This window comes from Uloborus diversus, chromosome 2 (genome assembly GCF_026930045.1).
Source record: "Uloborus diversus isolate 005 chromosome 2, Udiv.v.3.1, whole genome shotgun sequence".
NCBI lineage: Eukaryota > Metazoa > Arthropoda > Arachnida > Araneae > Uloboridae > Uloborus > Uloborus diversus.
Genome location: NC_072732.1, coordinates 188,229,048 through 188,251,693, shown reverse-complemented (window position 1 = coordinate 188,251,693; position 22,646 = coordinate 188,229,048). Strand labels below are relative to the sequence as shown.

The 22,646-nt window shown below is 33.8% G+C and overlaps 1 protein-coding gene across 3 annotated transcripts in view; it reads left to right on the top strand.

The window, feature by feature from the left end:
• LOC129216208 (protein PRRC2C-like) overlaps positions 1-22,646 on the top strand; it is a 65,379-nt gene that overhangs the window by 23,376 nt on the left and 19,357 nt on the right. For all 3 annotated transcript variants that reach the window (XM_054850398.1, XM_054850396.1, XM_054850397.1), the window contains 4 exons: positions 69-2,133; positions 3,345-3,442; positions 5,428-5,570; positions 12,929-13,091. In XM_054850398.1, coding sequence (XP_054706373.1) covers positions 69-2,133; positions 3,345-3,442; positions 5,428-5,570; positions 12,929-13,091 — 2,469 coding nt within the window. The remainder of the gene's footprint in view (positions 1-68; positions 2,134-3,344; positions 3,443-5,427; positions 5,571-12,928; positions 13,092-22,646) is intronic.

The following is a 22,646-nucleotide window of genomic DNA, read 5'->3' as shown; positions in this document are numbered from 1 at the left end:
TGAATTGTTTACTTAAAATTCATTTTAAGCTGCCATGCTTTATTTCTAAAAAATGTGTTCTCTTTCAGGACGTGAATGGCATCACCATCCTCCACCAATTACTCCAAAGCAGTTTGAAAGCATTGGACCTCCGAAGAAAAATCTTACTCCATTAAGAAGATCAAATGCTGCTGTGGGTTCATCGACCATTCCAGAGAAAAAAATTGAATCATCTAAAGATGATAACTGCAGTAAACAGTCTCAAGATTCATCTTTGAAGAAGGACAAAGAAGCGAAAGAAGAAAAAAATGAAAAAATTAAGAATGAAATTTCTTCAAAAGAAAATGAAAAATCTACAGAAAAATTTGAACAATCTCATTTTGAAAAGCCTAAAACTTATGTCAAAGAAACAAAAAAAAGTGAGGTTGGTGATAGTACGATAGAAAATAAAAAAGACATTGCATCTTCAACAGAAAAAGAAAAACTTCGCTCTGATAAAGATAAGCATGAACATTCAAGGAATGAACAGAATAGAGATAGGCGTCGTGATAATAGAGACAGGGGTGGTGTAAATTCTCGTTCTAGAGGAGGTAATGCCCTTGTCACAAATAGCCAAACTCTAATTACAAATAACACTTCTGTTCGCTACGACTCTTCTCGAGGTCGTGGAAGTAACAATGGGAGAAATGGTCCTTACAGTGGCTCTAATGTGCAAACGGGAAACATGACCAGTGGAACTGCTGCTTATCGTGGGAAAAGGGAATACAGGAGATCAAAAGTGGAAAGAGGTCCTCGCTTTGATCGCCAAAAAGAAAAGGACAAGGGTAAAGATGACAAGAAAGAAAAGCATAGTGATGATACATCTGGTTCTGAAATTGATGATGTAAAGCTAGGGCATTTAAGGCAGAAAGATGAAGATAGTGAAGTGTCTGTTGATGAAGCAAGTGCGTCTACTACAGAGAGTGCTCAGGCTGAGAAATACCAAGGCTCTGAAATAGTACTTGAAGAAGAAAAAAACTTCATTTCTGACTCTTCTAATATTGTGAAAGATTCTAATATTAAGAGTGATAAATACAAAAAAGAAAAAAAGGAGAATTCAAGGATTGAGGGTAAGACATACGATTCTGAAAAACCCAAAGAGGAAAGAGGTGGGTTTGCACCACGTGGAGAACCTTCAAGAAGAGGAAGAGGTGGTGGTGGTACATTGTCTTTTCGGAATTCAAGAGGAGGATCTAGACACGGTCCAAGCAGCTATGGCCCTCCTCCTTCAAGGGCGGGGTTTGGTTGTAATAAACAAGAAAAATTAGAGGAACAAAAGATAGTTGAAGAAAATTTTACTGAGAATAACCAAGTTGATTTTAAATCTAATATGTGTACTATAGAAAATATAAATGCTTTTCCTAAAGACTCTAATAAATCTAGATCTCTTGAAAGACCTCCCCAAAGACGACCTGGACGATTTGACCATTTGCCTCCGCGTTTTCAAAAAAGGAATCATGATCGAAGGTACGATAAATTTGACCAGTCGTTTCGTGGGAGAGGCAGAGGTCGAAGTGGATATCAGAGCACTGGAAATCAAATTTTAAATAAAATTGGTCAAGGTGGAAAGGAAAATTTATCGGATGTTGCAAATGAAGAGTGGGAAACTGCTTCAGAAAGCAGTGATATTGCTGATAGAAGAGAAAGAAGGGATGAAAAGGATGAGTCTAGGAAAAAAGATTCTCGTGAAAAAGGATCATCTGCATCTAGAAAAAGTTTTTCTAGTCAACGTCCAGTTAACGAAAGTACCCAAGGACGGCGTATGAATACTGAAACTCGTAGAAGTACCTGTCCTAATAATGTTGACAGAAATAAAACTAGAGACAGTTTTCCTCGTGAAACTCGCCCTAGAGACTCTGGTCGAGGTCGGCAGAATTACAACAATAATGGTGATAGAAGATTATTGGCAAATAACGGTAACAATTCACGACCTTCTAGTAGTGCTGGTCACCCTGGTAGTGTCAGTGGAAGAAACAGTAATCGTAATAATAACCCATCGTCTAAATCGGGTACCTTCCAACCTAAAAGTGAAACTGCTGCTGTGTACAGAGTTGATGAAATTAAGTTGCAGGATCCAAATAGTGTCCAGGCTGCCTTGACTGATCTCACAAATAGGTATTTCGGAATGCTTTTATGGTTTTTAAAAAAATATCTTTAAAAGTATATATTCATTGTATTTTGAAGTATAAAGTTATAAGAAAAATTTTTTTTTGAAATGGTTCTGATTGAAAGTTTTGCCAAGAGAACAAAAATCAGGAGTAAGTATTGTGATTGGAAATTTTAAAACCGTTAGAAGTTGGCACCAGGTGGGAAGTGATATTTATTTTTATAGTACTTGTATTGTGGTCTCTGGTCTTTAGCTTTACTAGTTAACCGGAGTAAAATTAAATTTGGTGGCCAATATAGGGAGATCATCTGACATTACTGTGAACAAAACCTTGTCGGGACCAAAAAAAAAAACAAAGACTTAAACGGAGTGACCGCTTTTACAGTTTACCTTTTATCGAGGGTGTACTGTAATTCATTTGCACCTTTGAATGCCTTATGTAGTTTACAGGGAGATTTTTGATGATTAGCAAAAAGTATCAAATTATCTGATTAAAAAGTCAAGTGCATAGTAAATTTTAGACTTGCACTTAACTTTAAATCCCTCCATATTAAGGATATTTCTTCATCCTTCCTTGTAATTCACTTCGATGAAACAACAAGGCAAGTAAAGAAGCAATTGGACCTACATTTATCATACTGGTCGGAAAGTAGAGATTAAGTAGTGCTTTCATATTGTTAGTAACACTTTTAGGGCAAGCAAGTGCTGAAGAAATATTTGAACTCACTCTGCAATTTATTAAGGGTTGTTTCTTTCGCTCACTATGTTGAAGAATAAAAGATTGAATGTATTCTATTGTAGTTTTCAAGATTGAATTTGAAATGTTCGATCATCCAATACAAAAATCAAGCTTATAAATTAGGTTTTAGCTATCAAAACTTGATATTTGTTGTCCTAAAATTTTTGAAACCACCGCTCAGACCCCTGCTAATGTATAAAAGATTATTCAACCAGTCTGCAATTTTTTTTCCTTTTCTTTTTTCCGAAATTTGTTATGCCTTGTTCTTCAGATCTGTATGATAATCCTGATTAGTATAAAAGAAAGGAAGTTTTGTTATCACTCTTTTTTTTCTCACATTCCACACACACAAGCCCTATTTCTATGCTTCAAAAGCTATTTTGTTGAATTGTGAAGCTAAATTGCAAATTTATTACATTGATTATTTTTGTTTGTATCCAAGTAAAAATGTAAATAGAAAAAATATTACTATTTTTTCAGAAGGAACATGAAAGCAGAAGTTGCTGTGTCTAAAGTTCCGAAAAGTGATAAAGATAAATCTGGTGGCTTGGAAGGCTACGATTTAAACAATTATGCCAGTAAGTTTTTCTATTTTAAAACTGATTTAGTTTTCTTAAATGTTGACTCGTTCCGTATTATGCATGGATTTTCTTTTTTCGACGCAGACAATAAGATAAACGCCTAATCCATAAAAGTTCGTGAATTTTCAAGGATGTATCCATCTCAAAATGGAAGGTGAGGCAGACTCATTATTTGTTCGATTAAGGGGGTATTTGGCCCTCCCCGCAGTACGAAAAAATATAAATTTAGAAAAGTCCTCCTAGGTCCATTATTTTTAACATTTTCCAGCGGGAGGGGGCAATTGTCCCCGACCAAGCGATCTTGAGCCTGCCTGCACATTTCATTACGATAAGTTAAGAAATTGAATTATTTTTTTCATCATTACATTTTAAACATAATAAAGTTCTTTAAAAATAAAAAAAAAATAAAGTTTTGATGAGATGTGGGTATTTTAGGATTGAAAGTACTCCTTTTACTGTTAGCTAAAGTGCACGGAACAATTTTGCAAGGACATGAAAAGAGCAAATGCTAGCTAAAGTGACCAATCTTCATGCCAACAAGTCTGCAAAACACCAGGGCAGACTTGCGGCTATTCATGTGATGTTGATCTGTGGTCAACTCCTGTCTAGTCCATGAAGGAAAAAATGGATATCCGTAGTAAAAGAAAGAAATTAGGGGGTCAATCAAGGGGTCCCCCTTGAGAACAGGGGTATAACTTGGATAATTCTTCACATCTTTAGGAAATAAGCATTTGAAACTCCTTCCAGTGGCCAACACTCATCCAGTGGTCAACACTACTTCCAGTGGTTATTGCCAACAACTGGCAAGTTGGCCCTATTACCAACTCTGCTGGTTTTCCCAGTTGTTTCCCGAGCTTTGAGCATTTTTCACGGTCTCTCGATTTTTTTAAAAAAAATCTTATTTTATAGGTCTTAAAGATTCCTTTTAGTTAGGAAATTTTGTGAAAAAATCCCGGTAAAATTGTTTGAAGATTGACCATCTTCAAACCTATGTACTCCATAGCTTGAAAGCTTCTTGTTATAGCTGAAATTTCTTCTGTTGTGTTTCATTTAATTATTTTATACAAGTATGAAGTAAAGAACTTCCATATAATTAAAAAGTCTACTGGATTTTTTCCTTGGAAGGTTGGCAGGTATTATGCCATTGAAAGAAAGAAATTCAAGGAGATGGCTAATAGACCTTTGAGGACCTCTGGTTCTAATCCTTTCAGGAGGAAAAGAATTCCATTCTGCTCTGGTTTAACTTTCAAGAACTCTTAAAACCGAAACCTAGAGGGGAAAAAGTGCATTCTTTAGAACGCATTGTGTTTGCATCCACTATAACACGTCAGCAGGGTACCCTTAAAAAGTCTCATACCTGCCAACCCTTCCGGATTTCCCGGAAGTTTTACGGATTTTTATGTCCTTTTCCGGTTATGAGCAAAATCTTCCGGATTTTTCACGTTTTGTAGGAAAACTAATTATCTCGCCAATTTTGGCGCTAACGATACTTTTGTGGAACGCGGCACCGCGTTTTAGGCCAAGTAGCCGAGGAAAGGTTGCCGTAAGAGAATGGCACGAGAAGAAGCGAGGCAAGATTATGACGTCACTGAGTGATACAGCGCATGACTTCATCGGGATCCAATCAAAGCAAGTGTCGCGGCGGGCAACTAGGGGCACAATTTCGGCGCCAATTATCTTCTCATTCTCTCAATTCGAGCTGTTTTTGCTTCGTTCTTTTTTTAAGATGAGTAACAAATGTTATTTCCAAACTTTTAAAGAAAGCAATAAAAGTAATATTTACTAAAAGAAAGTAATTTCAATTGATATGAAATTCATAACTAATATATTGTTAAATGTAAAGAGGGTAGGTGTCCTGTTTGATTTTATTTTGCGTTAAAATCTTGTGGATAAAAATAAAAAAATCTTCCGGATTTTTTTTCTCTGAGGTTGGCAGGTATGGAGTCTTCTTTTTTCTAATCATAAATGTGTTTTATTTACAGGTGTTGTTATTATTGATGATCATCCTGAAGTTGGAGATGATTCAAATTTGTTATGTGGTACTGATGATGGTTTTCAAGAAGTAACATCAAAAAAACGGCATAAAGTAATGATAGAAAATGAAGTCAAGAAAATGAAAAAAGAAGTATGTTTTGATTTTTTCCCTCTTCACTTTTCTCACTTTGAATTTACAGGAAATTTTATGATGCAAGATATAAAATAAATAATAAATTATGCAGTAATGTGTGTGTGGGGGGGGGAGGTATGTGAGTTTATAATAACAAGCTCTAAATCCTTCCAAATTCCTTGTCATCACTCTGCTCGATTTATCTTGAAAACTGTTTTACTCCATATATTTAAAGACACTTGTATGTTCCGTCTGTTAAATTCTAATATATTTTTTCATTTAGTCTGTCTTAAATGTAGGATTTGTTAATTTTCCTGTGTTTTCATTAATGTGCAATATGTAACATGTTATGTGCACCAAACTTTTTGCTTCTATAGAAAGTATAACATCAATTGTAAGCACATTTTCAGTGATGAAAATTTCTTTCCCCAACTGACACTCTAATAAAATAAAAATCTGAGGAGATGTTATTAAAAAAAAATTTTTTTTTTGGTTATGTATATTTAATGTACGATCAATTTAATTGAATGTAGTAATTTGTACTATTATGAGGAAATTTAATCTGTCAATCCGTTGAATATAATGAAATTATTTCTATTCTGAGTCAATAGTACAAATATACAGAAAGAATGCATGTTTTAATTTTGAAACTGCGATAATCTGTGCTAAAGTATTGAAATATGTAATTTTTCAATTAAGTAAAATAAATAATTTTATATAACATGAGAATTAAGTTTTCTCTCCATTAAAAGATCATATGATATTGGTGTGCTGTATTCTCAGCAATTTCAATCATGTAAATTTCTTATTTCAATTCATTATATTCTATAAAGATTAAGTACAAAACGCCAGAAAATGCAATCACCTGCATGATATCTTTAATCAACTGTTTCAGATGTAGTAATGTTTAATTTCTGTAAATAAATCTTATTCCCTAGGTCTGAATCTTTTGTATTATGACCTTATTTTCTGATTGTAGTTGTCATTACCATGAGCAATAGATAAAGTTTCTTTTTCATGTGTAAAATCATGCAATTTTATAATTGCCCAATTAAACCATGAATGCTCGCAATTTTATAATTGCCCAGTTAAACCATGAATGCTCAATATTTTCAATGGTGAAAAAATTCTTTCCCTGACTAATTTTCTGATGAAAACAAATCTGAGAAATGTGATGCACTGCATTTATTATGTATATTCTATTGCTGAAATTTAGTTATGCATTAGGGATGCATCTATAAGCAAATAGGTCGATTACAGAATCAATGAGCTGTTCATAATCAGCAGCACCAATTGATCATTTTTTGTCTCATTTGTATAATTTTGTCTTTAGAAATAGTTAGAGACGTACCGAGTACTCGGTAACTACTCGGTACTTGGCCAAGTTCTGATGAGATACTCGGCCAATACCAGTAATTGCAAAAAATTGAATATTGTTCAAGGCTACTAATATGTCCACTTAAATTTATAAAGAAAAGAGCAAGCATTATATTCTGCAATCATTTACAATTAAAATTTATAAATCAAATTTAAATTTTGAGAATAATGAAGTTTGTAATGTTTCAGTGGAATAAATTTTTATTTCAAGTCCCCAAAGTTAATAAAACTTATTTATTAAAAATTATGCAAAAAAGGTAAGTATAGAAAATATGGAATTTTTATATTAATAATGGATTTTTGCTACAAACAAATATTAGTTATAAAAAATATAAAAATACCTTTGCTTAAAAAATAAAAGAAAATAAAACAACGTTAAAAGCACAGTGCAGGAACACTGCAGACACGTGTTTTGGCATTACAAGGAATTCCTTTTTCAATGCACAAAATGGTAGCTCGTGGATTTAAAGGCATCGGACAAAAGTCTGATTTTTTTGTCGAAAGTCTTTACATTCTTTAGCTCACATGTTATTCACAGAAAAAGACGTTCCTTGTAAGGGGGGGGGGGCAGAAACACATGTCTGCAGTGTTCCTGCACATTTGTTGTATTAAAATTATTTATGTTTGGCGGACTAAAACTATAATTGATTGGTATACAGTGAAACCTCTCTTATGCGGACAATTTTTAATTCTCCAGTTCCAAAGCAAATAACATTATTAAACCCCTGTCCTGCGGACACCTCTCTATTGCGGACAAAAAGAATTGTCCTGTTAGTGTCCGCATTAGAGGGATTTTACTGTAATTTGTTTTAATTCCAACTTGATAAATCATACCTTTTATTTATTTTTAATTAAAAAAAAATTTTTGAAAAATTTTTGACACAAAATTGTTTATATAATGCGTAATTGAATTTCAACTGGAATTTAGTTTTAAAAACTATTATATGGACAACGAGGTCTATACTACTATTCCAATAAGTTCAAAATTCTTCACATGTACGTCAGTGGTTCTTCTTAAAACATAATTGGTACTTGGTAACTCGGCCGAGTAGTGAAAGGCCGAGTACTTGATAACTCAGCTACTCGGCCAAAGTGCTACTCGGTACGTCTCTTTTATTAACTAGAAATGAAACATTAAAAGTACTTCACAGGGGAAAAAAGCTTTTGAAAAATGCTAATATGTTAAAGTTTAATGAATATGAAAACATTTTAAATGCCTCAATGGGCTTTATTTCCAGTTCAGAACCAAATTCAAAATTCAGACATGACATTTTTAAAGAAATATATCCTTTCTTTAAAAAAAAAAATTGAATTATGAGTGCACCTATCATTGATTTTAAAAATGGTACTAGTCCTTCGCTTACTGTAAATTCAATAATTCAAATTGCTGTATTTATTTATTTTTACCCATTCTTTTAGCTTTCTTTTGTGGACTCTAGCTACGATATGTTTCACTGTAGTTTTTATTAGCACAAATTATCAGTTCAAATTTTCTAATTTGTTATTCAAGTTCATGCATTAAATATGCCATTTAGAATGCTCACCATAGTTTCAATGATTAAATGTTTCTTTCCCCAACTGATATTTTGATGACTATTCAAAACTGAGAAACGTTTAGCAACTGCAAATGTTATTTAAGTTCGAATTTTATTCCATCATTACTGAAATGTTTTATGCACAATGGGGTGATTGAAAGCTCAAACTCATTTCTGCAGAAACTGCCGTTTACGTGCCCACGGCAGTGTACTACACTATATCGACTACCAAAGGCTCTGGCCACACCTCTCAGCAGGAGACTTGACTTATTAATCAATCACCCACTAGTATGAGGAAGACTTTAATATTTTCGGTCGTAGTGAATATGAGTTTCATGTTTATATATAAAATATTTAATTTTATAATTTAATTGTATTTTATGTATGAATACTGGATCTATTTAATTTTCAATGATGAAAAATTCTTTCCCCGACTGATTATGATGAAAACGAATCTGAGAAATATAAAATTGCTCCAATGCTTACACTGTTTCACTTGTGTTATATTTCTTATGTGTGTTTTTTTTTTTTGGATATAATTACTATTGTACTATTGTTGTGATGAAATTATCTGTCAATCCACTGATTTCAATGATTTGAATTTTTAGCTGAATCAATAGTGCAATTGCTTGAATTTTAATTGTAGTTTTAATCATTTTTTGTTATTTCATTTGGATTTTTTCTTTATACACTTGAAAATCACTTTCAACCTGTTATTTAATAACCCTCTAGATTTATCACTTTCAGAAGGAAAAATATATATATATATATATATTTTTTTTTTTTTTTCAATTCCTTCTACGTACTGTCATAGATACTTTTCATACTTTCTTAATTTGTAAATGATTGCGCATTTAATCAGTACTTAATGTGATAGTTTTTTTTTTTTTTTTGATCATGATAATATTTCTTGTCTTGCGTATTAAATTAGTGTGAAAGATGTATTTTTTTTTTTAAATTTATTTTTTATTAGGTTTAATGACATAATTTCCCTTTTTCAAAACAAGTAAGCTAATAAAATACAGTCTGAGTAAAAACTTAAAGTCCAGTGCACTTTTTTGAGAAATTGAACACACCTTAATCTTAGGATCAAAAAGTCATATGAGTGATAAATACTAACCTTAAATACAAGTAAAAAAAAAACAAAGAAATAATAATAATTGTAAGTGTTTCATAATCAGAAAATATTACAGATCAATATTTGAACCTGAGTAAAATCTTTAATTTCAACATAGAAAAAAGCATATGAGGACAAAAATTCAAATATTTATAAGCTTGTGTGGGAGCCATTCCTTCAAATATTCTTGTTTTAATGAATGAAACTAGTTTTTGACAAAATTTGGGATGTATTTTTTACCATTTATCTTCGATGGTAGATTTCAGCTCTATTGATGAAGTAAAATGTTTCTCCTTTGCATTAACTCTTCTTGCTAAGTCACCCAATAAGTTCTCTATTGGGTTAAGATCTAGAGACTTGGTCATTTCAAAGTTTCCTTTCAACATTGGTTACTTAGAGCCTATTTTTCGCACTGTTACTCGGATGGATAGATGCATTGTTTTGCTGATATTTTCAATTTTCTCCAGCAATAAATTCAGCATTTGGTAAAAGATGACTTGGGAGGACTTTTGATATGCTTGTAAGTTCATTTTACCAGAAACAAATGCAACTGAGCACACACCATTGTAAGCAAAGCACTCTCAAGTTCTGACAGAGCCTCCATCTGATTGGCGCTTGTAGAATATTTCTTTTTCTTTTCGTAAATCATGCCAATAGTACTTCTGTCCGTTTGTATTCATTGTTTGTCCCAGGTCATGATTTCCTAGCTAAAGTAGAAACTCTCTATATTGTGCACTTTCAATAAATGAGGTTTAAGCAATTTTACAGCATTAATAAAATTTCCACACCTTCTAATTGTGTTATATATCGTTTTTGACAAACATTTAAACCTATCATCTGAATAATTTTCCTAGTTGAGTACTTTTCAGGTAATGTAATAATTTCCAAACACTTCTTCCGTGACGCGAGGACGAAGCTTTAAGTTTTCCCGGATTTTGTTTTTACCCTAATTGTGTTTAAATCTAAGAAAAATGTTGACTTCAGTCTTCGATCTTCCTATTTATTCGCAATATTACGCCTACTTATCCTTGTTGAAGAAAAAGCTTCAATCTGCCCTCTTTCTTGAACAGTTAACTTTTTACCTTACGATATCGTCACAAGTAGGAGAAAAACTTAGAAGAAATTAATCACAAAACTGCAAGTTGAAGGGTTTCCACAATCTTGTTAACTGAGGGGATATTTATTACAGTATAAGTACTTGCTGTTTTTTAAAAATTCTAGTGGCTTTAAAGTTTTTACTCAAGCTAAAATGCTAACTTTGAATAAACCACTGCTTTTCTGGTTATTGCGTGCTTTACAAATTCTGTCTGTTGCGTTATTTCTGACCAATGAACATTAATAATTAATAATACAATAATATTACAATCCCTTCAATTTCATTTTCCTTTTTTCAAAGAAAATTTTACTGGCCTTAAAGTTTTTACTCAGGCTGTATTACAAATTTTGCATGTGTAGATTTAAAGCATTTTTTAGTGAGCCGCCTTGCAAGATGACTAAATAGAGTTCATTAAGGGGCACCTAAGGGATTGGAAAAATTCTTTCCCCGACTTATGTTTTGATGAAAAACAAATCTGAGAAATGTTGAGTATTTATTGATGTGTTACTTTCATTTTGTGACAAAAATTCTTCATATAGATACGATAACCCCATTGGCTTACTAGGTGATTTTTGTTTTAGCAGTTTAAAAAATACCATTTTTCTCTATACAAATGCTCCACTTGGTTTCAAGGATGAAAAATTTCTTTCCCCGACTGATGTTATGATGAAAAACAAATCTGAGAAATGTTGAGTATTTACTGATGTGCTTGCTACTTTCATTTTGTGACAAATTGGCTTACTAGGTTATTTTAGTTTTTGCAGTTTTATAATTACTATTTTTCTGAATACGAATGCTCAACTTGGTTTCAAGGATGAAAAATTTCTTTCCCCGACTGATGTTATGATGAAAAACAAATCTGAGAACTGTTGAGTATTTATTGATGTGTTACTTTTTTTTGTAACAAACTTCATATAGATTTGATAACCTCATTGGCTTTCTAGTTTTTGGACTAGATGTTTTTAGTTTTCGCAGTTTTATAACTACTATTTTTCTGAATACGAATGCTCAACTTGGTTTCAAGGATAAAAAATTTCCATCCATTCATCCAACACTGCCTAAGATCTGTAATTAAGTCAAAGGTTGTGATGAAACTTATTTCATTGGTTCGTACTATTTTGTTACCCAACTGTGTATGAACAATGAGAAATATATTTAGCACTTAGTGGCTGGTTTTATTGTTGTATGATTTATATGTTATGGTGCAGTTTTTTTAGGCTAAGCAAATTGGTACTATTGTTATGATGAAACTAAATCTGTCAATCCATTGAATATAATGATAAGAATTTTGTACTGAATCAATAGTACAATTGAATTTATTCTATATTAATGTATCTCTATATTTTTCCTCCTTTTAAGTATGTAAAGAAAAAATCGATTACTTTGCCCATCACTGCTTCAGTTGCATGTTGGAGAACATTTATTGGTCATATTCAGCTGAATATATGTATTTTTGCATGGTATTCTACAAGCCCAAAGTTTTTTTTAGAATTTTTTTTTTTTTTAATTTGATAGTGGGTGTATCATCTTTCCTTATTTAAAATAAGTTTGAATTTTTAAAAATGTTGTGACTTGTGTGTGTTTTCATCATTAGAGTTTATGCGCAGTAATTCTTTCACTTTTCGGAATGATTAAGCTTATAAAATATTATTCAGTGTAAATGAACAATCTATTTCTTTCATGTACATTGCTATCCTTTCTGCTTAACAGTCTAGTTCACAATGAGCTTTTTTTACGTCATAATTGTCCACTCGTTTGCATAAGAATGCTCAAAATATTTTCAAGGATGACAATTTCTTTCCCCAACTGATGATTTGATGAAAAGATATCTGAGAAATGTTTAATGGCATTCATTTTATTTTGCTACTAAGATTCTTTGCATGTAATGCATTTTTGTTCATGTGCTAACATTTCAGTTATTATACTGTTCAATTATAATAGGCATTTTTATAACTGCATTTTTTTAATACAATTGCTCAGCAAACATTTTCAAGGATGAAAAATGTCTTTCCTCAATTGATTTCTGATGTAAACAAATTTGAGAAATGTAAAATGCTTGCAATCTTGCTCATTTTGTTTTATTTTGGACATGTGCGTTGTTGTCGTCATATGCCAGCTAGCTTCAAGTTAGTATTAGACACGTTACAAATCAGCTTTTAGTAGCTTATTCTAAATGTATGAGTATGGGACCCATAGAATGCAAGATGATATGTTTATCATTTGATGTGAAATTTTACATTTTATGTTTTAGCCTCATGCACGCAATAAGAGTGGATCTCGGTCAAGACAGAGTAGACTTCCTCCTAGATTTGCAAAGCAGAGAGAAAATTTTGTTAAATCCAGTTTAACCAATGGTGCAACTTGGGATCTAAATGTCGACTTATCTTCGAAGCAGGCCTCTAGTTCCTTAAAAGGTAATTAGCTGAAAATTTTGACATAGCTTATTTCTGTTTTTGTCTTTTATTTCTGTGTTTTCCATGATCTTTCATTCTTTGCTTTTTCTTTTGGGAAATGATTTTTGTACCAACTGCCATTTTTGTAAAATTAACCAATGGCTGGCCTAGCCTGTGGATTTTTTACTCATTTAATGTGTAATATGATAGATATTTAATTGATAAATTGCGTAATTACCTCATTAATATATTGTAACAAAAAACAGTCGTCATCAAAATGGCTCGTAACGCTCTGGGAAAACCTGGAATTGTCAGGAAAAATATCGGGGAGTTCTCCGAATTTGCCCCCAAAAAAAATTTCCCAGGGAGTTTTGTATTATGAGATCTAATCAACTTTTTTATTGATGTTTCCTGAAAAAAATTGCAAAACTTTGAGGCAAATTGTTTTTTGATCGGAAAATCTTTTCAGCTACGTGTGAAACGTAGTCGCCATATTAACTGCAAACTAATGAAAATGACACAAAATTTTCTTACAAATGTTGGGTTTAGTTTCCATAATTCCACTCGGATCCTTATTTGATCCAAGCCAACACATACGCGTCTTAACTACACGCAGTGTCCATTTCATCTGATTGGAATTCCCCTTCGGATAGGGAAGATGCCCTTCAAATCCCCTGCGTAGGGATTATCCCTTTTCCTGTGGCTTAAGTTGCCACATCCTCCCGCCCCGAAATGAGGAATCCAGCCATTAAACAATACATGACGTATTTAAAATTTCAAAACCTTGAACCTAAATGTCACAAATTAAATCACTTAATATATATTACCATTTTGAAAATACAACACTAACTATTTAACATTAAACTATCATTTACTAAACAACAACAATATTAAATTTAACACAACCACACAACCATTTACTCACAATGTATTCATTCATTGGCTTCGATTTCCAAATTATACAACAGTTGAATTGGGCATCTGATTATCCCAGAAGATGTTTGTCACTGATCTTACCTTCTTGTCACGCCCCTTGTGAACTTCAATGACTCTTCCAAGCTTCCATAACTGCCTGGGTGTTTTCTCTTCCCGTATTAACACTACATCATCAATATTAAATTCAGTTTTAACATTTATTGGTTTACAAATATTTGCACCCCTTAACTGAAGAAGATATTCCCTTTGAAGTCTTTTCTAAAAGTTATTTAATATTTTTTCTCTATATAGAAATCTTTGATTAGCTCTTTTTTACCTTTAACTAATTCAAATTTTGCATTGCCGGACCAATCTGGCAATGCAGTCAATCTTCTTCCAGTTAAGAAGTTAGCAGGAGTGAGAGGGAATGGTTCATGAGGTTCGTTCTAAACATATGTTAATGGTCTCAAATTAATTATAGATTCGATTTCTGCTAAAATAGTTTGCAATTCCTCGAATAAAACCAACGCTCTTCCCAAAATTTTTCTCAACGTGATCTTAGTGATACGAACCATTCTCTCCCAGTATCCTCCCCACCATGCAGCCCGTTCAACTATATATTGCCATGTGATTCCCTTTTTTCCAAAATAATTTTGCACCATAGGATCAGTTATGTTCGAATACAGTTTTTTCAGTTCTATTTCTGCACTCTTGAAAGTTAGTGCATTGTCCGAGTTCACAATTCTACATACACCTCTTCGGGATATGAACCGTCTGAATGCGAGTAGAAAATGTTCCGTGCTTAAGCTGGACACTACTTCAAGGTGTATTGCTCGCGTAACAGCGCACGTGAATAAGGCAATGTAATTTTTATCATGGTCCTTTGTATACAGTGGTCCCGCGAAATCTATTCCCACGATTTCGAAGGCATTTGAGGCAATTGTTCGATTGAGTGGCAATGGAGCTGTTACCTGGTTTGACTTTAAACCGTTTACACTTCATGCATTTATTCAAGGTTGATTTCACAGCTTGCCTTCCACGTAAAATCCAGAATTGCTCTCTTATCTGTGTGAGCGTATCTGAAACACCAGAGTGAAACAAGTTTTTGTGCTCATTAAATATCAAAAGTTCCGTAAATTTGGTTTTGTTGGGAATAATTATGGGATGTCTTGACTGAAAATCAATGTCCGAGTTCTGAAGCCTACCTCTGACAGCGATTAAATCATCTGACGTCAAAATCGGATTAAAACAATAGCTTGGAACTAGGACTAATCGGTTCTTTATTCTTCAGCTGAGAATATTCTTTCTCAAATTCACTTTGCTGAACAGTTCGAATCCAATACCTTTCTGCGTCCGTCATTTCGTTGGCCGTAATACTTCCCATTTTCATTTCGTTAGTAGCTCTACAGTTTTTGATGAATCTCATGACGTAACTTGTTATTCTTAATACTTTATTTAAGTCATTGTAATTTTCCAGATTCAGCAAAGGTTGAGAGGATTCAATGTTCGTTTGTAAGGTTACAACGCTTCGATTCCTCTCTTCAGCACAATGAACATCAATGTCAACATTAGCACTTTCCATGTTACATGACATGTCTAGCTCACTGAGCCAAGCCGGTCCATAGAACCACACTTTATCATTGACTAAGGCTTGAACTCTGATTCCTTTCGTAAGTTTGTCAGATGGATTATCTTTTCCGTTGCAAAAAAACCAATTCGATGGATTTGTTTTTGTTTGAATCTCCTTTACACGGTTTCTAACAAACTGCTTTCACTCATCAGCATTTCCCTTGATCCAATGGAGACATATCTGCGAATCAGTCCAATAGAAAATCTTCTGTTTAGCTTGTGGAACGTATCTTGCAAGTAAGATCCCAACCTTGAAGAAATTAATGCACCCATTAATTCCAATCGTGGGAGAGTCAACCCTTTTAATGGGGCTACTCGAGACTTCGCTATCATAAATTTTGTTAAATATCCATCCCCGTGTTTCATTCGAAAGTAAGCCACGCATCCATAGCACTTTGGGCTTACGTCTGAAAATATATGAACTTCTGATGCTCCCCACTCAAAATCTGTGAAATATAACCTGGGAATTTTAATGTTTTCTATTTCGTCTATTTCACTTAGCCATTCCATAAACGTACACTTTATTTCAAAAGAAACGCTTTCATCCCATGATATACCACTTTCCCATATCGCTTGCAATAACAGCTTTATTCGTACTGTAAACGGATTCAACATGCCTATAGGATCAAAAAGCGTACCACATGCTGCTGAAATGACTCGTTTTGTTATCCGTTTAGTGTCTTTAAATTTCTCAAATTGATGAATGTCTAATTTCAAATTATCTTCTATGTTGTCCCATATTAGACCCAGAATTTTAACCGTTTACCCGCCAATGTTCCAAAAATGGAACATCATATTTAACTGAAAATTTTCCCAAGAAATAACGTTAAAATAAACACGTTTTTTTTTTTTTTTAACACAGTTTAGTCTTATTTCAAAATATTTTTTGATTTCCTGCTTGATTGTTTATATATTTTCAATTATTTATTGCGATTTTTCAAAGATGCGTGTTTTTTTGATTTTTTGCAACGTTTTCTTATCAAATTTACCAAAAATCAGAAAATGTGATGATGTTTATTATAGTTGTGAAAAATACTTCAATGTATGAGTTTAAAATGCTTGTAGAAATGTACAATGATATATCCAAAAGGTGTACCCCTTCAAAATAGCATGTTCCAATTTTGGAACATTAGCGCTTTTAGGGTGTCAAATTTCCAAGAAGTAAATCGTTCGACTTCAAAAGGTAAATTTCATTTTTCGTTATATATGTTTCTTTTTTCTTCTCATTTTGAATGTACTCTGATGTAGATGTTGGCAAAACCAAGTAAGTTTATATTTTAAAAGGATATGACGTTTCGTTAGCAAAGAAAATAAGTCTACTGTTTGACGGACTATATGGCTCCGAATCTACACCTGCTCGGACAGCTGCATTGTGACGTGATAATAAAAAATAATATTAGTGAGCGTTTTATTCTTCATATTTTAAATGCAGTTCAATAATTCGCTAGCTTTGTTTTTGAGCGAAACGAAATTCTGTTTGAAGTATACCAATTGTTCATAAATGTTAAAAAATGTCTACAAGATTTCTTACTGTAGAACAAGCTGTGGCTTATTTAGAGACATTGTCAGGTTTGGATTTGTCAGATGTAGATATATGCCAATTACCCCCTGATGAACCAGGTAATATCACTGAGGAAGAAGACATTCTAGAAGACGAGTTACAACCTATTACACCAATTGATGTATGTGGACAGGTGGACATTTTTTCCGTCAACTCTCGTGAAAATTTAACAAAAAAATCGGAGGAAGAACAAAGTCTGAGATCATTAGATAATAAAAGTAAAAAGCGAATGAAAACGGGAAAAAAAGAAAAAGTTGGAATTATCAGGAAATAAAAGTAGAGAAAGAATGAAAATGGATTTAACTTGGGAGAAGAAAGCTAATTTTCAGAAACTGATTTCGTCGGAAAGTATTGAGCCGCTTCGACACGCATTTCCGAATATGGTGGATTTATCTCCAATTGATTTATTTTTTAAAATTTTACCTTTGCAGTATGTTGAACACTTAGCAAATATGACAAACTTGTATGCATTGCAAAAAGGAGAATCAATAGATGTTGACAGAGATGAAATCCTACAATTTTTTGGTTTGCTGCTATTGAGTGGGTACCATTCCGTTCCTTCTGAAGATATATATTGGAGCAGTGCAGAAGATACATCTGTGCCAATTGTACCAACAGTTATGCCTCGAAATCGTTTTCGAAAAATAAAAAAACAACTTTCATTTGATGGACAACCATGAATTAAAACAAAATGACAAACTTGGAAAAGTATACCCTATTTACAAGAATTGTATAAAAACCTTCAACAATTTGGTGTATTTCATGAAAAATTGAGCATAGATGAATCTATGTTTCCCTACTACGGTCGGCATTCATGTAAAATGTTTATTAGAGGAAAACCAATAAGATTCGGCTTCAAAATTTGGATGCTGTGCTCTTCAAGTGGATACCCATATTCCATGGAGATTTATTCAGGCAAAAAAGAAGGATCCCCTGATGTGCAATTAGGATCCAGAGTTGTAAATGATCCATTATCAGTTTTGACTGACACGTCTAAGCATGAAGTATACTTTGATAACTTTTTTATATCATATGACTTAATTTCCCAGCTATCAAAAAAAGGTGTACGAGCAACAAAAAAAATTCGTGAAAACCGAACTGGCCATTGTCCACTGAAATCCAAAAAAGCCCTTTCTAAAGAAGATCGAGGAAATTTTGACTATCGATCTGATGGATGAGTGTACATGTGCAGCTGGAATGATAATGTAGTGGTTACGGTAGCATCTAATTATTATACACATGAGCCACTTGCATCTGTAAAACGTTACTCAAATGAGCAGAAATGCAAGATAGATGTGCCACAACCTCATCTTATCAAGAGATACAATAAAGGAATGGGGGGTGTGGACGTCTTGGATAAACTTTTAGGGAGCTACAGACCTCATTTGAGGAGTAAAAAATGGTGGTGGAATCTTTTTAGTAATGCTCTGAATATTTCAGTTGTAGCTAGTTGGTTAATTCATTGTGAGTTAAACGAAGTCAAGATGAAGCATTTAGAGTTCCGAAGAGAAATAACAACTCACCTCCTAAGAGGGAAAAGTACGAGTGGAAAGTCATCCAGGTCCTCGTTGTCATTTACATAAACAATCAAGAATGTCTGACGGACATTATATTGTATCTGCATCCAAGGACGTTGTGTGGTGTGCAAAAAAAAAATACGACTAAGAAATGTTTCCATTGCGACAAATGACTTCACCAGCAATGCTTCCTTTCATATCATGGGCATTAGATATTTCTGTATTGGATTTTCTGAATTCTGGTATGTACATAAATGCAATTTAAAATATTATTTTTTCCATAATAAAGTATGCTAAAATAAAAACCGCATTCAAAACCTCTTAGTTTAAAAAAATTCTCTGAAAAAAAAAAAAAAAAACTTCATGCAAAGCGCCAATGTTCCAAAAATGGAACACACTGAAAAACATAGTTAAAAAAATTTTTCTGGAAATTTTATTTTATTTCTGTATTTACTAGACATAAATAGACATAATTTCAAAAAATTACTCAAATTTGATCTTCCGTCAATAGTTCGGCGGTTAAACGGTTAAGAGGTTCTCCTCGTTCTTCGGAAGTATTTCAAAAGTCTATGTGTTCGTTTTTCCACGCTTCATTGGAGAATTGACGAATTGGAAACCCATCTTCGTAAGTTCATGCTAGCTTGGCTTAGTATAAATATCATATCTTTACTTAATTTCAAAGCATCCTCTGGGTCTGAAGATCCGTTGATGAGATCGTCTACGTAAAGATTGCGGAGCATCTCACACGCGCGTGGGTACTCTTCATATTTACGCAAGTGCAGCCGCAAAATTCCTGCCAACAAAAATGAACTGCACTTTACGCCAAAGGTTACTCTTACATATTTCAGAACCTCGATATTACTAGGGCTGAGATCGATGATAGGACCATTTTTCTTTACCCATAAAAACTTTAAGAACTCCCTATCTTCCTCAGCTATTCCTATCTCTAAAAATGCGCGCTGAATGTCCGCACAAAATGCTATCTTGTGTAATCTAAATCATAATATAATACTAAGCAAATCGGGATTTAAATTCGGCCCGCTTTCTAGACAATCATTCAACGATGATTCTCCCTTGCGTTTAGACGAAGCGTCAAATACTATCCTAACCTTCGAAGTATCCTTCTGTTCGCGTACTACTGCGTGATGCGGAAGAAAATATCCTGTGCTTGTACTTTGATCTAAGTTCTTTTCTACGCGTTCAACGATATCGTCCCTTATGTGTTCTTCAATAATTTCATTGTACCTGGAACACAGTTCCTTATTTTTTCTTAATGTGTTTCCTAAACTAAACAAACGACGTTTAGCAATTTCAAAATTACTGCTTAATTGTGTACAGTTCCCTTTCCATAACAGCCGAGTTTCATATCTTTTGTTTGTATAAGTCGTGTTTCGCTCAAATGATTCTAAAACGTCTTTATCCGACAGACTTGCCTCCTTTTCCATATTTATCCCAATTGCTTCCATTGACCATAATTTTTCAATTCTATCACTATCCAAATCCTCATTTTTCGCGAATAAATGATTCACCATTGATATCTGACGATTTCATTCCTCATCTTTTCCCTGAAGCAAAAATCCAAAAATGCTATCAACCTCCTACTAATTCTTATGTTCCTTTCCCCCAAAATTTCAGCAATGTAATCCGAAATGCCTTTTGCCAAAGCGGTGTTCTTTGCCCATTGAGAAGGAATTTTAATATGTGCTAATGTAATGCAATCAATCACTACTGCTCTGATTTTTATTTTCCGATTATTATCCTTCACGTTTCTCAAAGTTACTTCCACAATATCATAACTGCGCGTTTTCGAGTTTTCATTTCCAAATGTGTGAATGCTTAACGATTCTTTATTTACCACCATGGGTGCAAGACCTTCCGTCTCAGGACGGATTTCCGTCTTGGACAAATTTCCGAGACGGAGATCGGGACGGAAAGAAATTCGACGACTTTCTTTCAGTTTTTACTTAAAAAAGAAAAACTGAGTGCTTGAAAAATATGCTTTAATTACCGGACCGTTTCATAACCACGAATTGACATCGACATTCTCTCGGTTTTCCGCCATGGGCTTGTTTTGTTTGCAACGTGCTTTTGGAGGAGTGGCTTTTCGACTCGCGCTGTTTGACTTTTTTAGGTACAGCTCTGTTATTTCCAACTCACTGCATTGCAGACCGAGGAGTTGCTCGCTATTATCCCTGATTTTTCGAAATAATCGGCTGTAATTGAAAATTTATCCTTTTCTCACTCTATTTTCGATCATTCTTACGTTTTTTTCATTTGCGGGTTTTTTTTTTGCAAACTTTACACGCATAAATGAAAATTATGTACAGTCTTAAAATGTCTTAGAGTTGAATCTGAATCACTGATTGAGAGTGATTGCTGACTAGATGAAATGTTTTCGCCACAGCAAAGGGCGTCCATATACCAGGTAAAACGGAAACTATCAGGGATTTTGAATATTTCAATGAAAATGGGAATTTTGGGTATAAACGAGGGGAAATTTCAAGCTGGTTGGAAACACCGATGGGCAACCGTTCCTGCATTTTTGACAAAGACTCTAGGAATCGCTAAATTCCAATGTCATTGAATCTAACACTCGCTAGAATGGAAATATGGGGGTGGGGTAGAGAAAGGAAAGGAGAAAAAAAAAATAAGGGCAGCACGAATTTGCGAAAAAACGCTGCTCTTGCAAAAAGGGTAATCAGTTCGCAAATTAACCCATGATACTGAGGTCTTAAAACGTTGATATCTTGGACAATCTAAGGGGGGGGGGGGAGGTGTTACTCAAGGGTTACAGTATAAAATATCAAAAAACTGAATTGAAAGCCATTTTTGAAGCTAGGAGTGGTTCGGTATTTCTCCTCTGCAAACTCTTAAAAATTTAAAAGTCAGTTTTAGGCTGTCTTTAATGATGTAAAAGGGGAGGGGGGGAGGTTTTAAAAAAAATCAAAAATTGGATTCTTAAAAACACTAATTTAGGCAATCTTTGGTGAATTTATGAGAGGTGGTTTTGGTGGTTTAACATAAAAATGTTTTGTAGCTGATGTATTAAAAACTATTTGAGGCTATACTTAAATGGACTTGAGTGAAATGGCATTTGGGACCCTCCCCCGAAAAGTGTTTGTAATTGAAGTCTTAAAACTTTTAGGCTGTCTTTGGCAATGTCAAGAGGGAGGGAAGGGGCTCTCTTTAGACGAAATTCCGACACTGGAGTCTTAAAAGAGACCGTCTTGGGGTTCGGGGTTCCCCTTTCCCAAAAAATATTCAAAGCTGAAGTATTCAGAACTCAGTTTTAGGTAATTTTTAAAAGACTTAAGAGGAGGGAATTCGAAGGCTTTCTCTCAATAAGTTTTAGAATTTAAATTCTTAAAGCTTCGGCAATGGAAAGGGGAAACCGCAAATTTAAGTCAGATTTAGTGAACTTAGGGGAAGGAGTTTGGGGGGGGGGGGGTCTCTCTCCCAGAAAATTTCTCAAAGCTGAAGTATTGAAATGCTATTTTGGCTATGTTTGAGTGAGTTAAGAGTTGGGGAATTCAGAGTTCTTTCTCGAAACATTTTCGAAATTTTAGTCAAAACTTTGGGTTGTCTTTGGCGATGTGTGGAGGGAAGTTTCTCTCCACAGAAAAATAAATCTTAAACAAAAACTTACACTGCGTTTAGCAAACACAATGAGGGGGGGGGGCTATCTTCTGGATGACTTAAGGGGGAAGGGTGTAGGAAGGTTCTTTCAAAAAGTTTCCAAAATTAAAGTATTAAAACTTTTAGGCTGTCATAAATCATGTTTATAGGTAAGAAGGGTACTATTCCTACAAAACAATTTAGAAACTGAAGCCTTAAAAATTGAAATTTAGGACATTTGTGGTGAATTCAGAGGAAGGGTTTCATGAGTTCTCTTCCGAAAATGTTTTGATGCTGAAAATTTAAAGCGCTACTTTAGGCTATATTTGAGTGCCTTAA